The following is a 14,977-nucleotide window of genomic DNA, read 5'->3' on the forward strand; positions in this document are numbered from 1 at the left end:
GTAAAAACTAGATGCACAGCTTTTCCCAGTAAGACAGTCGCCGATTGTCCTGCAGATGTGCTAAGGCTCTTCTTCTGGTACTGGAAAATGTCTAAGTTTAGGTTTGTTGGGGTTATTTTTCAACAACCAATCAGCTAGCCAGATCTATGGAAAAGATAAAAACTAAAGTTAATAAACATTTAACTAGTTCCTTTCTATGTATAATGAACCTATCAACTAGAAAATGAAGTATCTTTTTAAAAAAGATTTTTTTTATACTTTTTTTTTAAGGTTTATTTATTTATTGTGTATTCAGTGTTCTGCTTGCATGTATGCCTGCATGACAGAAGAGGGCACCAGATCTCATTACAGATGGTTGTGAGCCACCATGTGGTTGCTGGGAATTGAACTCAGGACCTCTGGAAGAGCAGCCAGTGCTCTTAACCTCTGAGCCATTTCTCCAGCCCTTAAAAAAGATTTTTAAGACAAGATCTCACAGCCTAGGCTGTCTGGAACTTACTCTGTAGCCCAGGCTGGCCTTGAGCTTCTAGAGATCCAGCTGCCTCTGCCTCCTGAGTGCTGAGATTAAAGGCGTGCACCACCAAATCCAGCTAGACAGCTTATTTGTTTGTTTTGTTTTTGTTTTTGAGACAGGGTTTCTCTGTGTAGCCCTGACTGTCTTGGAACTCACTCTGTAGACCAGGCTGGCCTCAGATTCAGAGATCTGCCTGCCTCTGCCTCCTGAGTGCTGGGATTAAAGGCGTGCGCCACCACTGCCTGGCCCCAGTTTAGAGAGATCTTTATAATCCTGGAAGTTGACAAGTGACCACACAGAGAGAGACGATATCCTCCAGTGGCCATTGTGTCATTGGGGCTTAGTGGAGGCTGAGGTACAGACCAGACTCCTGGTCTAACTTAAGGGGGTGTAGAATGTGAGCCGGGGTAGTCAGGAGGAACTGGGGCAAAGCAAAGAGAGCAGGCTGTTACCTCCTTAGAACCGAGAGAGACTGTAACAATCGTAACAAAAAACTCAAGCTTTCACGTTTTGTGGCCAACCTGGACAATGCTAATAAGAAACATATGAAATGAAATTTTTTGCAACATAGTGAAATCATTCTATACTGTTAGCTTTTCATTGCAAAATGGTTCAGAGTACGAGTTTGGACTGGGTTGTGTCACATGCCTTTAATTCCAGCACTTGGGAGGCAGAAACGGTGAATCTTTTTGAGTTTGAGGCTATCCTGGTCTACTGGTCTACATGGCCTGGCTGCTAAACAGCTTTTAAAATCACTTTAAGAATAAAAATAAAGGCTGAGTGTGGTGTGAGTTCGAGGCCAGCCTGGTCTACAAACTGAGTTCCAAAATAGCCAGTAGCCAGGACTACACAAAGAAAGCCTATCTCAAAAAAAAAAAAAAAAAAAAAAAAGTCTTTTACACACACACATACACACACACAGACACACACACACAAATAATAAATAAGTGTAATTAACATTTTTTAAGAGCCAGGCGGTGTGGTGCACACCTTTAATCGTGACACTCAGGAGGCAGAGGAAGGCAGATAATTATAAGTTCGAGGTCAGCCTGGTCTACATAGCTAGTTCCAGGATAGCCAGAGCTACACAGAGAAACCCTGTCTTGGAAAAACAAAACAAAACAAAAACATTTAAGATCTGGGGATTGGTTCAGTTGATAGAATGCTAGCCTATTAAATACAAAGCCTTGGGTTTGATTCCCAGCATCTGTCACACTGGGGAAAAGTGGCACACATCTGTAATCCCAGCACTTGGGTGGTGGAAACGGGAAGATCCAGAGTTTAAAGTCATCCTTGGCTACATAGCTAGTCTGGGACCAGCTCAGGCTGCAGGGAATCCTCTCCCACAATACAAACAAAAGAAAATAATGGTGATAATTATAATAATAAATGGAGGGCCAGAGAAATGGCTTGGCAGGTAAGGGTACTTGCCACCAACCCTGAAGACCTTAGTAAGGTCCCGAGGACTCCCGTCGTGGAAGGAGAAGGGCCTCTCTAGTCTCCATATGTGTGCTGTAGTACACACGATAAGAAAATAATAAATAAATAAATAAATGCAAGTGTCGCGACATTTCAATGGACGGCGGGGCCTGACCCCTCCCTAGGGAGTCCTAGGAAGTCAACGGCTCTTGGAGGGGCAGTGACATTTGCCTCAGCAATGCAACCACCTGTGAGGTGCCCTGGCTCATACCCTCACCAGCGCTCCTGTGAATGACCCCAGTGCAACTCAGTCAAAAGAAACAGGAAGACACGGAAGCAGGAGGAGGGACTCGCTGAGAAGAGGAAGGGGGTTAGCAGGAGTGGGGCGGGGATAATGGCAGGTAAATGGGGTGTGCACACGCGTGTGACCAAAATACATCATCTCCTAGTAAGTTAGAGGGCTAGACAGAGGGACCTTGGCTGAAAAACCACAACATTCAAGGCCAGCCTGGTCTACATAGCAAGTTCTAGGGCAGCCTGGGCTCCATAGTGAGACCCTGCCTCCCCCCAAACAAACAAACAAAACTGTCCAACAAAATAACAATAAGCAAGAAAAATCACCCAGTACCATGTACATGTATGAAAATGTTGTAATGGAACTTATTATGTAAAATTACTATATGCTAATAAAAACATTAATAAAAAGAATAAGAAAATGGAATCCCAGGAAGGAACTCAGTTCATGAGGCTTGCATAGTACGTGCTTTACCAATCTCTCTCCAACCCACCCAGCTCCCCCAACACATCTTCGTTGTTTTGTTTTGTTTTGTTGAGACATGGTGTAGCTAGAGTTTTCCTGCCTGGCCCACAGTCAGGACAAATCTTTGTCACCCGCCAGTCCCACAGCAGCTCAGACCCAACCAAGTAAACACAGAGACTTATATTGCTTACAAACTGTATGGCTGTGGCAGGCTTCTTACTAACTGTTCTTACAACTTAAATTAATCCATTTCTATAAATCTATACCTTGCCACATGACTCGTGACTTACCGGCATCTTCACATGCTGCTTGTCAGCGTGGTGGCTGGCAGTGTCTCTCTGACTCAGCCTTCCACTTCTCAGCTTTATTCTCCTCCTTGTCCCGCCTATACTTCTTGCCTAGCCAATGGCCAATCAGTGTTTTATTTATTGACCAATCAGCAACACATTTGTCATACAGAACATCCCACAGCAACAAGGTCTCACTATATAGCCTTAGCTGGCCTGGAATCCAATATGCAGACCAGACCAGCCTTGAATTCACACAAATCTGCCTGCTTCTACTTCCAAGTACTGGGATTAAAGGCATGGGCCACCATGACCAGACCACCTTTTGAAATTTTTTATTCTGAGACAGGGTCTCACTAAATTGTCCTGCTTGGTGGCCACGGAGTCAAGACATGGACCAAGAAAGCCTCAGAACTTGTGGGTCTTCAGACTAAAAGAATAAATATCAGCCAGACATGGTGGTGCCATCTTTGATCCCAGCACTCAGGAGGCAGAGGCGAGTAGATCTTTGTGAGTTTGAGGCCAGCCTGCTTTAGGGCAGCCAGGGCTAAGTAGTGAGATGCTGTCTCAAAAACAAACAAACAAACAAACAAACAAACACAGTTCTAAATAGGAAAATGATAAACAATATTCTCTAGTGTGAATAAAAAAGTATCGTACATAAGGGTCTGCGGGTTTCTGCTTACAAAGCTCCGTGAGTCCTTGAAGTAGGGTTGGCGTTACGTACAGATTTAAATAGTCCTTAGCAGCTTGTCCAATTGGAATGGGTTCAATAATCACTGCAAATACAAAGAAGTTCTCACTAAAAAGCAAATAGAAGTGCTTAAACATTATACAGCTATCAAAGAGGATGCTTTCAAAAGTTTTCAACCGTTGAGACACTCATCATTGTGAGTTTTAAATTTGATTTTTATTTCTTTACATTTATTAAAGTGTTATAATTGTTATTATTGTTGGCTTTCTGACAGAGTCTCACCACAGTTCAGACTGGCCTGGGACTCACTAAGTAGCCTAGGCTAACATCAAACCCAGGGTGATCTTCCTGCTCGGCCACCTGAGTCCTGTGATAACAGGTGTGAGTCACCACACTCTGTTTACTAAGGTATTATTTACACATAGTATTTGCTAAATTTGTGATCACACAGAGAAATAAATAGAATTTAAATAAAAAAAAAACAACGAAATAACAATAACAACCACACACAAAAGAACTAAAGCAAAACCAATCCAAGCCTGGTGGCCACTCAGGAGGCTGGCACAGATGGACCAAAGCAAGGCTTATCTGTGGACTTGTCTCAAAAGACAAAGGACTGGAAAGTCAGGCTGCAGTACATGCCTGAAGCCCCAGCACTCAGAAGCTGGAGGCAGGAAGATCAGGAGGAGGTCAAGGCCAGCCTAAGACACACGGGCCTGTCTCAAAATAAATACGGGGCTGGAGAAATGGCTCAGTGGTTAAGGTCAGTTTTTCTTCCCAAATACATATCTCAGCACCCACATCAGGCAGTTCACAGCTGTCATAAACTCTAACTCCAGGGGATCCAATGCTTTCTTCTGGCCTCTGAGGACATCTGCACACATGTGGCATACACTCACACAGACATAAACAAAAATAAAATAAATCTTAGCAATAAATAGCTAAATAAAAGGCTGAGGACTTAGCAGCTCACTGGCAAAGATTTGCCTGTCGTGAAGTCCTAGGCTTACCCCCAGTACTTAAAAGACAGTATATCCACTTCTCCACTAATTCTGCCTTTTTTTTTTTTTTTTTTTTTTTTTGAGATAAGGTTTCTCTGTGTAGCCCTGACTAGAACTCGCTCTGTAGACCAGGCTGGCCTCAAACTCAGAGATCTGCCTGTCTCTGCCTCCCAAGTGCTAGGATTAAAGTTGTGCACCACCACCGCCCGACCAGTATGTCCATTTCTTAAAGGGTTACCAGCTTCAAAACTTCAAACTGGATGGAAATCAAAAAGGATCTGCAATTACCAAATTTACAGTGACTTAAGACTTTCTTGTTTTGTTTTGTTAGGAAAAAGACACATTTACCAAGTCCACAACAAAGGAGCAGCGTTCAAGGCCAGCGACCGACCCAGTACTGCTGCAATAGAATCTGTGAACTTGTTATATCTGTTATCCTCTGTGCCGGAAACACTTCTGAAGTGTCATGGGCCATTAGGAAGAAGGATAACACAATAGGAGAGCAACCCTAAACACATCTGCTCAGGAGAAAGAACTCTGCAGAGACCCCAGGGCACAGCATACTTCTGTAGGTGCTGTTCACTTTTCAGCTTTTGGGTTCAAGATTCGTTTTGTTTCTGTTTTTAAAATACTTGTTTCATGTGTGTGAATGTTTTGCCTGTATGTATGTATGAATGTGCACCAGGTGCATGCCTGGTGCCCAAGAAGGTCAGAGGAGGGTGTTGGATCCCCTGGAACTGGAGTTATGAGCTGCCATGTGGGTGTTGGGGACTGAACTCTGGTCCTTAGCAAGAGCATCGAGTGCTCTTAACTGCTGAGTCAGCTCGCCAACCCTTGTCTCTGTTTTTGTATTACTGAGACAGGTCTATGAAGTCCAGGCTGGCCTGGAACTCTGTAGCCCAGGCTGGCCTGGAACTCACAGCGATCCACCTGCCTCTGCCTCCTAGGTGCTGAGAGTTTGTTTCTTGTTTTGCTTTTGTGCTTTGTTTGCTTGTTTTGAGACAAGGTCCGGGGTAGCCTACACCGGCTTCCGACAGGGCTAAGACACTGAACATCTGTCCTCCCTTCTCCAGGCCTGTGGCCTCTGCCTGCTTTTGTCTAGCGCTGGGATTCAAACCCAGGACTTTCCAGGAGCTCAGCAAGTACCCTACAAACTGAGCTACATCCCAGGCCCCTCCAGCTTCAGGTTCAGATGACTCACAACCTGAAAATATAACAAAGCATATTTGGAGGAAAATTCCTTCTTCTCAGACATGTCTTCAAGATAAAAACAAACTTTAAGAAGTGAACAATTTGGAGGTGGAGTCAAGAAAGCACGCGTGAGAAACTCACCTTCTGGAAACATGAAGCGAATCTCTCTTTCTGAGGCAGCGAAGTCCTTGCTCCCATGAAGGGCGTTCCGTAGCTCATCTGTACCGTAAATTGCCCTTAGACTAAAGCAGATTATGGATGTTGCCCTTTCAACTCTGACACCCTTCCTTACTTTACAGGGGAGTGTTCCCTCTTCATTATTTGGAGAGGGGCCGGGAATCACATGTGGAAGTCAGAAGACTACTTCAGGAGTGGTTTTCTCCTTCCAGCTCATGGGTCCTGAGTTCGAATCCAGATCATCCCATTTGGCAGCAAGTACTTTACCCAATGAGTCATCTTGCCAGCCTTTTTCTATTTGTTTTTAGACAGGGCACCACTAATCTAATTTTAAGCTTTTCATCTACTTAGATGACAGTCAAATAAATTTATGTATGCTGGTGGAATACACTGTAAAAATAGGCATTCTCTAGGTGAAGAGAGGTGTTTTGTAAGAAGTGAAAGGAAATATCAATTCAATAGTGAGATAACTGTTTCATTTCTAGAAACTAGAGATCATGATGAAAATTGGGATTTTTTTTTTTTTTTTTTTTTTTTTTTTTTTTGTGACAGTTTCTCACTATGTATCTTGGGCTGACCTGGAACTTGCTATCCAGACCAGGTTAGCCTTAAACTCTGAGAAATTTGCCTGCCTTTGTCTCTCAAGCACTGAGATTAAAGGTATGCACCGCGTCCAGAAAAGAAATCTAAAAATTCTAGTTTTCCCCTTACAGTCCCACTTCAGGACCAGTGAGAGGGCCCAGCTGCTGAAGGCACCAGCTGCTGAAGAAGGCACTTGCCGCCAAGCCCGAGTGTGGCCCCGGGATCCGCATGGTTGAAGGAGAGAACTGACTCCCATTAGCCATCTCTGATCTCCACATGTTCAAGTAGACACACCCACAGAATAAGTGAATAAAACCTAGTGTCAACAATCCTCCTCCATAGCCGTGTGTCCTGGCTCACCCCTGTAACCCCTGCATGGGGAAGGGGAAGTAAGACAGGAGGACTGTCACAAATTCAAAGCTAGCCTGGGCAAACAGTGAATTATGGCCAACTTAGGCTACAGAGTAAGACCTAGTCTCAAAAAATAATCAAAACAAAACAAAAACAAAAACCAAGCTGGGTGGTGTGACACACGCCTTTGATCCCAGCACTCAGGAGGCAGAGGCAGGCGGATCTCTAATTTTGAGGCTAGCCTGGTCTACAGTGGGAGTTCCAAGACAACCAGGGCTACACAGTGAAACCCTGTCTCAGAAAAAAAACAATCAATCAATCAATCCTACGGTACAGGCAGTTTAATGCAAGGCTAATCAGCCATCAATAAGATATTCTCTGATGCTTTCTATATATATATCGTTTGGTATTAAGATAGCATTGAAACATGAGAATGTCAAATTCACTGCCTTACATCAGAGAAAAGTTCATTTAGGAGAACTTTCATGGGGTGGAAAACACTCATCGTAAAGATGCAGGTTTGGAGTGTTTTGTTTCTTTGGTTTTCATACTTTTAAGAGGGCATCAGCCGGGCGGTGGTGGCTCACACCTTTAATCCCAGCATTCAGGAGGCAGAGCCAGGATCTCTGTGAGTTCGAGGCCAGCCTGTTCTACAGAGCGAGATCCAGGACAGCCAGGGCTACACAGAGAAACCCTGTCTCAAAAAACCAAAAAAAAGAAAAAAAAGAAAGAAGAAAAAGAAAAAAAGAGGGCTTCAATCCTTCAAGCCCCAGGGAAATTACCTGTCCGGGTGCGTCTCCTTAGCTAGTAAACTATTAGATGGTCCCATAAGTTCTTTCCAGTAAGAGATGGCGTTATATCTCGCTAATATCATAGCAACAAGAGGTCCAGAGCTCATATAAGCTGTTAAGTTTGGGAAGAACATCTTCCCGTACTGTTCCACATAAAAGTTGCTGCAGTGCTCAGGACTCAGATGTAGTTTCCGTCTCTGTAAACAAAACAAAGTCAACAAAAGCATTTAAAGTGACAGCTCAATGAAGCCATGAATAAAGCTCATTAAGTCATTAGTAACTGGCCAGGCATGGTGGCCCATGCCTGTCATTATCTTTGTATTAGTATACAGAAATGATATTTAAATTAAATATGTGCAGAGGAAGTATTTATCCCACTTTAAAAAAAAAAAAAAGATCCCTAGGCCGATGGGCGGGTGAGACCGCTTCCCGGGGAAAGGTGCTTGCTGACAAGGCTGAGGTTCTAAGTTCAATCCCCAGAATTTACATGGTGGGAAGAGAGAACCGATTCCCTAAGTTTTCGGACTGAAATACATACACTGTGCATACACACACACACACACACACACACACACACACACACACACACACACACAAATATACAAACATTTTTTAAAAGAGTGTTTGCTGAGCAGTCATGAGGACCAGAGGTTTGGATCCTGGCACCTGCATTACACGCAGGGTATCTACCAAACGCCTGTAACTCCACCTACAAGGGATTCGATGCCCTCTTCTGGCATCCATGCGCGGGTATAGGCACACGTACACACAGTCACCCAGAGATCAGGCAAGCTTGGTCTGCATAGTGAGTCGGCTAGTCACTGTCTCTAAAACAAACAACAACAACAGCAACAAAATGGAAACATTAGTTTAGCTCTAGGCATGGTATGAGAGGGTGTAGAGAATCCTCAGACCATATAAAGGACTATTCTGATAAACTCTACAGCCAGCTCCCAAGAAGTCTAGCCCTCCATGACTCCGCTTCCTCCACCCCGCCCAGTGCACAAGCTGTTTGTTTTGAGATGGGGTCTTAAGACGTAACCCAGGCTGGCCTCACGCCGGGTAGCCCCGTAGCCCCGTCTGGTACTTGCTGCCTTGGTCTCCCTAGACACAGGCATGCCCAGCAGCCATGCGCCCGTTCTACAGGTTCGCTAGCTCCTGCAGCATAATTTAAAAAAAAAAATTAGAGTTCATCTTTAAAGTCGATACAAAAGTTAATGGTCTTATTGGTTGTTTCGAAACGAAATCTGGTGAAAAATCGTTTGCAATTAGTTTTATGAAGCAGTGATAGCGAATGTGTGGACCACTGCTCAGAGTGTGACGAGGAAAATGCTGCCACCTGCTGGAAGGTGAGAGGTTTTCAGAGTCTATTTCACAAACCAACCTCACAAACACCCTCCAATGTCACAGGAAGCCGCGGCAAGAGTCAAACGCCTCGCCTCGGGACAGAAAGTAGGCTAGTGGAGGGGCTGGTGAAGACAGAAACACACCTCACCCACTTTAAAAAAGACTTCACAGCTTCAGGTTGAAAAACTACGGATGAATAGTGGCGAGGGTCACAAAACAAGGCGAATTATTTAACACCACTGCGCTGCGCCTTAAAAAGAGTTTAAATGGTACAATTGATGTAACATATACCCCGCCAAAGAAGCAAAAGAAAGAAATCCGTCGCTGTGGCTGACCCAGCTGCAGAGGCAGCGGCTGCATACACAGACAGCCGCTGTCCCCGGTCTACCGTTCACCGCTGGCCTGAGAGTCTACTGATTATGTTTGTTTGGTTTGAGACAGGGTCTCTCTGTGTAGCCCTGGGACGGTCTGGAACTCACAGAGATCCACTTCCCTTTGCCTTCTGAGTGCTTGGATTAAAGGTGTGTACCACCATGTCCAGCCCATGAATTTTAATTTATCATCAATATGAGCCGCTTAGTTACTAAGTCTGTCTTTACTTTTTCAAATACGGACTTAAGTTTTGGAGAGCTAGCTCAACGATTAAATCGATGACTGCTCAATGTAAGGACCTGGATTCGGATCCCCAGAGTTTTCCTAATGCCCAACACTGTCGTGGGAGTTTGTCATCCCCGCGCACCTGTGGAGAGAGGACAGCTGGAGAGAGGAGGGACCTCAGAAGTTCGGGCCCAGTTAGCGTCAATAATTAGAAGCAAACAGGAAAGCCTGTTCCAGACAGCAGACGAGGTGAGGACCGGGGCCTGAGTAGCGTGTAAGCACACACCACACAAAGAGAAAGACTCTTTTTTAAAAGACTTAAAACATTTTGGGGGTGGGGTTCCAAGAGGTTTCTCTGTGTAACCCCAGCTGTCCATCCTGGAACTCACAGAGATCCGACTGCCTCTGCCTCCCCCCCCCCAATGCTGGGATTAAAGGCATGGCCCACCATTGCCTTGCATACTTGATACATCTTAAGTATGTAGAGTACAGAAGCCAGAGCTCCATACCACTGTGAGAGTTTGATTCCCACCAAAAAAAAAAAAAAAAGAAAATATTTCTCTCTGTGAGTTCAAGGCCAGCCTGGTCTACAGAGCAAGATCCAGGACAGGCACCAAAACTACACAGAGAAATCCTGTCTCCAAAACACACACACACACACACACACACACACACACACACACACACACACACACACACGAGTTTGATCCCAGTTAGAGATACCTTTCTTTGAAAAAAACAAAAACCTACAAAATTTAAAATTAGCCAGGCATAATGGCACACCGTGTGCAATCCCCACAGTAGCAGAACTTGAAGCCACATAGTGAGATCCTCTCAGAAAACAAAACACAAGGTTTGTGGGCACCTTACTCAGCTCCCATGAAGGAGAGGCAGGGGGATCACTGCATGCTGGAGGATATCCTGAACTAAATAGCAAGAGACTGTCTTTGTGTCTCTCTTTCTCTCTTTGTAGGCAAAGGGTCTCAAGTAGCCCAGGCTAGCCTCAAATTCACTATGTAGCTGGGGATGACCTCATCACACTTCTGGTCCTCCTGCCTCAGTCCCCTGAATATGGACACTGGACTCCAGGCTTTGTGCGGCGCTGGTGATGGAAGCCGTGGTTCTGTAATGGCTAGGCATACATGCCACAACTGAGCCGCATCCTCAGAGTGAGAACCCGGATTTCTCAGTGCCTTCCCGCCCCCAATTGCTTGCTTAGACACCTTTTCTTCTTGAAGAAGTCACAAACATGATTTAATATTTTCAGATAGAGGAAAATGGTAGGGATCGAATCCCCAGCCTATGCTTGATAAGCCTGTGTTCTACCACTCAGCCACACCCTAGCCCCACCTATAAGTTTAATTTTTAAAGATTTAGATCCATTTAGAGCTACCCCAGTATAAAATACTCAGTTTTCTTCACAACATTTATTAAAGACTTTGTGTTCATCTGCATATTTTTTGTACCACCTCAACTCCCCTCCACCATCTGTGTGTGTGTGTGTGATATGCATGTCTGTGTTCGTGTGTGTACACACACACACACATGTGGGGGTGCAGGTACCATGCGTGTGGAACCAGAGATCCACATTGGGTGCTAACCTCAGTTGCTCACCACCTTGGATCTCCCACTGAACCCAAAGTTTACCAATCTGCCGAGACTTGTGGACTCTCCTGCCCTGCCTCCCCAGCTCGGGGGTTACCCACAGGTGTCCACCACCATGCCTGACCTTTACGTGACTGCTGGGGATTCAAACTCAGGTCCTTGTGCCTGCTCAGCAAACACTGCCCCAAACCCCTTTCCAGCTCAGTGTTCTTTATTTGAAAACACTGACAAAATAGAAAATAAGATGATAGTCTGATACTATATCATTTTTGTTGTTGTTTTCAAGGCAAGGTCTCACTATGTGGCCCTGGCTGGCCAGGAACTTGCTATGGAGACCAGGCTGGCCTTGAACTCACAGAAATACACCTGCTTCTGCCTCAGCAGTGCCTGGATTAAAAGCGCCACACTCAGCTATATACATTTCAGAGAATAAAAAACTAGTAGTTCAAATAAAATTCAAAAACATTAAAATATTAAGCTCTCTTTGATACATTTATACATATGTCTTTTGTTGGAGACCTTGTCAAATAGAGGACAGCTGGAACTCTCTGAAGGATGGTGGGGAGCTCAAGATCCTTCAGTCTTACCCTACCCTAGGGCTAGGATCACAGGCTTACAAGACCACTTCCAGGGCCCGGGTCCCCTGTGCCCCAGGCTGGCCTAGAACTCCCTGTGTAATACAAGCTGACCTCTCAATGTCCTCTGGAAGGCCTGGCTTCCATGACTGACCGTGTCTACCAACTGCAGAACAAACGTTGGTCTTAAAACATTAAATGTTTGCCGGGCAGTGGTGGCGCACACTTTTGATCCCATCACTCAGGAGGCAGTGGCAGGTGGATCTCTGAGTTGTGAGTCCAGCCTGGTCTACAGAGGGAGTTCCAGGATAGCCAGGGCTACCTAGAAAGAAGCCCTGTTTAAAAACAAACAAACAAACAAACAAACAAACACCCTACCAACACTAGAGAACCTAACTATGCACCAGAATATTGCACATAACTTAGAAGGAATAAGCAGATTCTGATTTCCCCTGGGGAAGGACAATGCAGTAAGTCATTTCCTCTCTCTAGACCTGACCTGGAGAAGTTAAGAGAAGGAAAGGGCAATCCGGCTTCTTTTGTGTCTTATTCTATATCTTTTGGAAGTGTGAAAAACTTACCTGTTACATGTAACTTGTTTGATTTTTGAGACAGGTCTCACAGAGCCGAGGCTGACCTGTCAACTTTGAAGTCATTGCATAGCTGAATTCCTGATCCTCCTGCCTCCGCCTCCCCGGTACTAAGATTACAGGCATGTGCCTACCTGCCCAGTTTACATATAACCTTTATATTTAGAAATGTAAACTTACTGTTACCACGGATCTAATTGGGTGGGAACATTTATATAAGCATAGCGCAAACTAAGAGAAGAGACGCCATGAGTTACCTGAATGATGGTGAATCCAGATCTGAGAATAATGTCGCGGATCTCCTCTTCTTTGTCAACAATATCTGGCTTGATAATGGCTAGGGTTTTTTCTACATATATCTGAGGCAGGGGCATTGACACCTCCATTCTGGCGCTTCCCGGTATAATTTACTAATCTCCTGACCAGGTATCCACTGCAATGACAGCCCCAACCTGTGGCAGTATTTGGTGCTAGGCTTGATTAATTTGTGAAAATGGAAACTGCCATGTTTTCGTACAAGCAGTCTTGCAAGAATACGACTTGTATAGAGCCCAAGTGGAGCCCTGGCCGCTTCACTGAGGCAGGAGGATGGACTGTATCAGTTCCGCTCTCCAGTAGGGGAAGGCCCTAGCCGGCTGCCCTAGCGAAGGGCCCCACTCCTCAGGGACCGCTTTTTACAGGCGTGACTGCAAGGTAGGCTCCCCAGGTCCTTAGGAAATCTCCAGGCTAGACCCTCCCAGCTCTCACCTCCGTTCTGGTGTTGTCAAACCCCGTTGCTAAGAGACCCGAAGCTAGTTTTCTACGGTGGCTGCAGAGGGCCAATCCCAGCAGAGTTTTTCAGTCTCTGTTTTTATCTAGGGCAGCAATTAGCCATGAGAATTTTATTCTTTTTATGAGTCTTAGAGTACTAGACATATTTCTAACATTTTTCTCATAATTTTAAAAACAGCTATTAGCTGGTGGTGATGGTGGTGATGTGTGATGTGATGTGATGATGTGGAGGTAAGACATCAAGGTCGGGTAGTCAAATCTTTCCGTGTTTGCTGTTTCCAGGGATGGACCTGGCCCTCATGTGGCCGGCTTGGTGTGATCCTCTTTACCCACTGAGCCTTAGCGCCAGCCCTTCTCTAACTGATTTCCTTTCATCCTCACACCTACTTAAGGATGCTTGAATTATCTGCACTTTATAAATTAAACAAATCAGACGCCCTCTCAGCATGCTCCATCCCCTCCCAGACGTTACATGAAAGATTCATGTCAGGTCTGTTAATTTCCTGACATACCTTCTCTTTCCTTCCTTCCTTTTTTTTTTTTGGTGGTGGTGGTGTACTGGGGATCAAGCCCAGGGCCCACGCTAGACAAGCACTCAATCACTGAGCTACATCACAACAAATACCTTCTTTGTTTCACACTTGATGCGGTCCCCTCTAGTTCCAGCTTCTTTAATCATTTAAAAACAGTCTTTGTAAGGTCTGGTGGTCTGGTGGCACATACCTCTAATCCCAGCACGCCATTGGAGGTAGAAGCTGGACGCTATAGAGATTTCCAGGAAAGTCTGGGTTTTAATGGTTTGAGACCCCATCTCAAAAACCAAACAAAATCTTTGGTTTATGAAATATTTATTCATAGAGAAACAAAAAGATTCAATTAAATCACTTCTAAGTCTACACAACAAAAATATGGGCAATATTTACATCATAAATCCGGATCTCAGCACCCCACCCCCACCCCTTTAAAAATAATATATCTGCAAGCACCATTGACTCCTCAGCAGGGAAGTAGGGCTTCTTATCCTTATTAGGGAAGGTAATGGAGAAGGAGGAAGTCTTCAGATCTTCTCTGGCCAGTCTTCAGGAGAGCTATAAACTTGAGAAAGATTCAGACGTGCAGTTCCAGGCTAACAGAACAGGCTTCCTTCATCCACTGGATTCGCTGGCACTCACTCTACTCATGTCCTTCCTTTTGTCTAACCAAGTACTCAGCACCTACAGGAGCAAAGCCAGACACAAACCAAGAACCTTAAACCACATAGGAGAGTGTGCAATTTCATCTATTGTATTGGCAAACAGGTAAGACTACACTGGTTAAAGTGTGATGCTTCCCTAAGAGAAATCCTTACATGTCTCCTTGAACTTACTGTTTTCTCCCCAAAGATGGGAACTCTACAAATACATCAGTACCAACAACTGTAGTAACCAAGACATGGACAGTGGATCCAGCACTGACCTGCTTTTAGCTTTACAACTGGGGCCTCTGAAAGCAGAAGTGCCCATCACTTGCCCATTCCCTGCCATCTTGTTGCTGGCCTTCCCAGATAACCTCATGCCGCTGTGTATTAAATCTGGACCTTCTAAGACATGGAAGACAGGGAGCTTCCCAATCCTGAGGGGACATCAATCCTTAAGATCTTTCAGTCATCTCTAAGACAAGCTCCAAGGACACACGGTCACCTCCACATCACCTTTAGTCACACAGGCGTCATAAACCAGACTCCAG

General features: G+C 44.9%; 2 protein-coding genes across 9 annotated transcripts in view; both read right to left on the reverse strand.

Annotated features, from left to right (window-relative positions):
- Nme5 (NME/NM23 family member 5) lies at positions 1–13,258 on the reverse strand. 2 transcript variants are annotated; one of them, XM_059246515.1, is made up of 5 exons: positions 12,739–13,258; positions 7,759–7,964; positions 6,008–6,108; positions 3,641–3,759; positions 1–144 (listed from the first exon to the last, which is right to left on the reverse strand). In XM_059246515.1, exons 1-5 carry the CDS (start codon positions 12,865–12,867, stop codon positions 61–63), a joined length of 639 nt encoding a protein of 212 aa, XP_059102498.1. In that variant the 5' UTR covers positions 12,868–13,258; the 3' UTR covers positions 1–60. The 2 variants fall into 2 exon arrangements, with proteins under 2 accessions (XP_059102498.1, XP_059102499.1); XM_059246516.1 differs by lacking the exon at positions 1–144 and adding an exon at positions 752–1,045.
- Positions 13,259–14,083: 825 nt separating this feature from the next.
- The window catches only part of Brd8 (bromodomain containing 8), a 47,088-nt gene continuing 46,194 nt past the window's right edge, over positions 14,084–14,977 (reverse strand). For all 7 annotated transcript variants that reach the window (XM_059245939.1, XM_059245937.1, XM_059245935.1 and 4 more), the window contains one exon: positions 14,084–14,466. In XM_059245939.1, the coding sequence (XP_059101922.1) occupies positions 14,398–14,466 (69 nt within the window). In that variant the 3' untranslated portion in view covers positions 14,084–14,397. The remainder of the gene's footprint in view (positions 14,467–14,977) is intronic.

The sequence above is a fragment of the Peromyscus eremicus genome, chromosome 19 (genome assembly GCF_949786415.1).
Source record: "Peromyscus eremicus chromosome 19, PerEre_H2_v1, whole genome shotgun sequence".
NCBI lineage: Eukaryota > Metazoa > Chordata > Mammalia > Rodentia > Cricetidae > Peromyscus > Peromyscus eremicus.

Excerpts from the sequence above, each read along its gene's own strand:
- Nme5 (XM_059246515.1), bottom strand. The coding sequence starts at position 12,867 with ATGGAGGTGTCAATGCCCCTGCCTCAGATATATGTAGAAAAAACCCTA. Across the intron at positions 7,965-12,738 it reads CTGGATTCACCATCATTCAG|AGACGGAAACTACATCTGAG; the intron begins GTAACTCATGGC and ends TTTTGTTTACAG. Across the intron at positions 145-3,640 it reads AGAAACCCGCAGACCCTTAT|ATCTGGCTAGCTGATTGGTT; the intron begins GTACGATACTTT and ends TCTTTTCCATAG.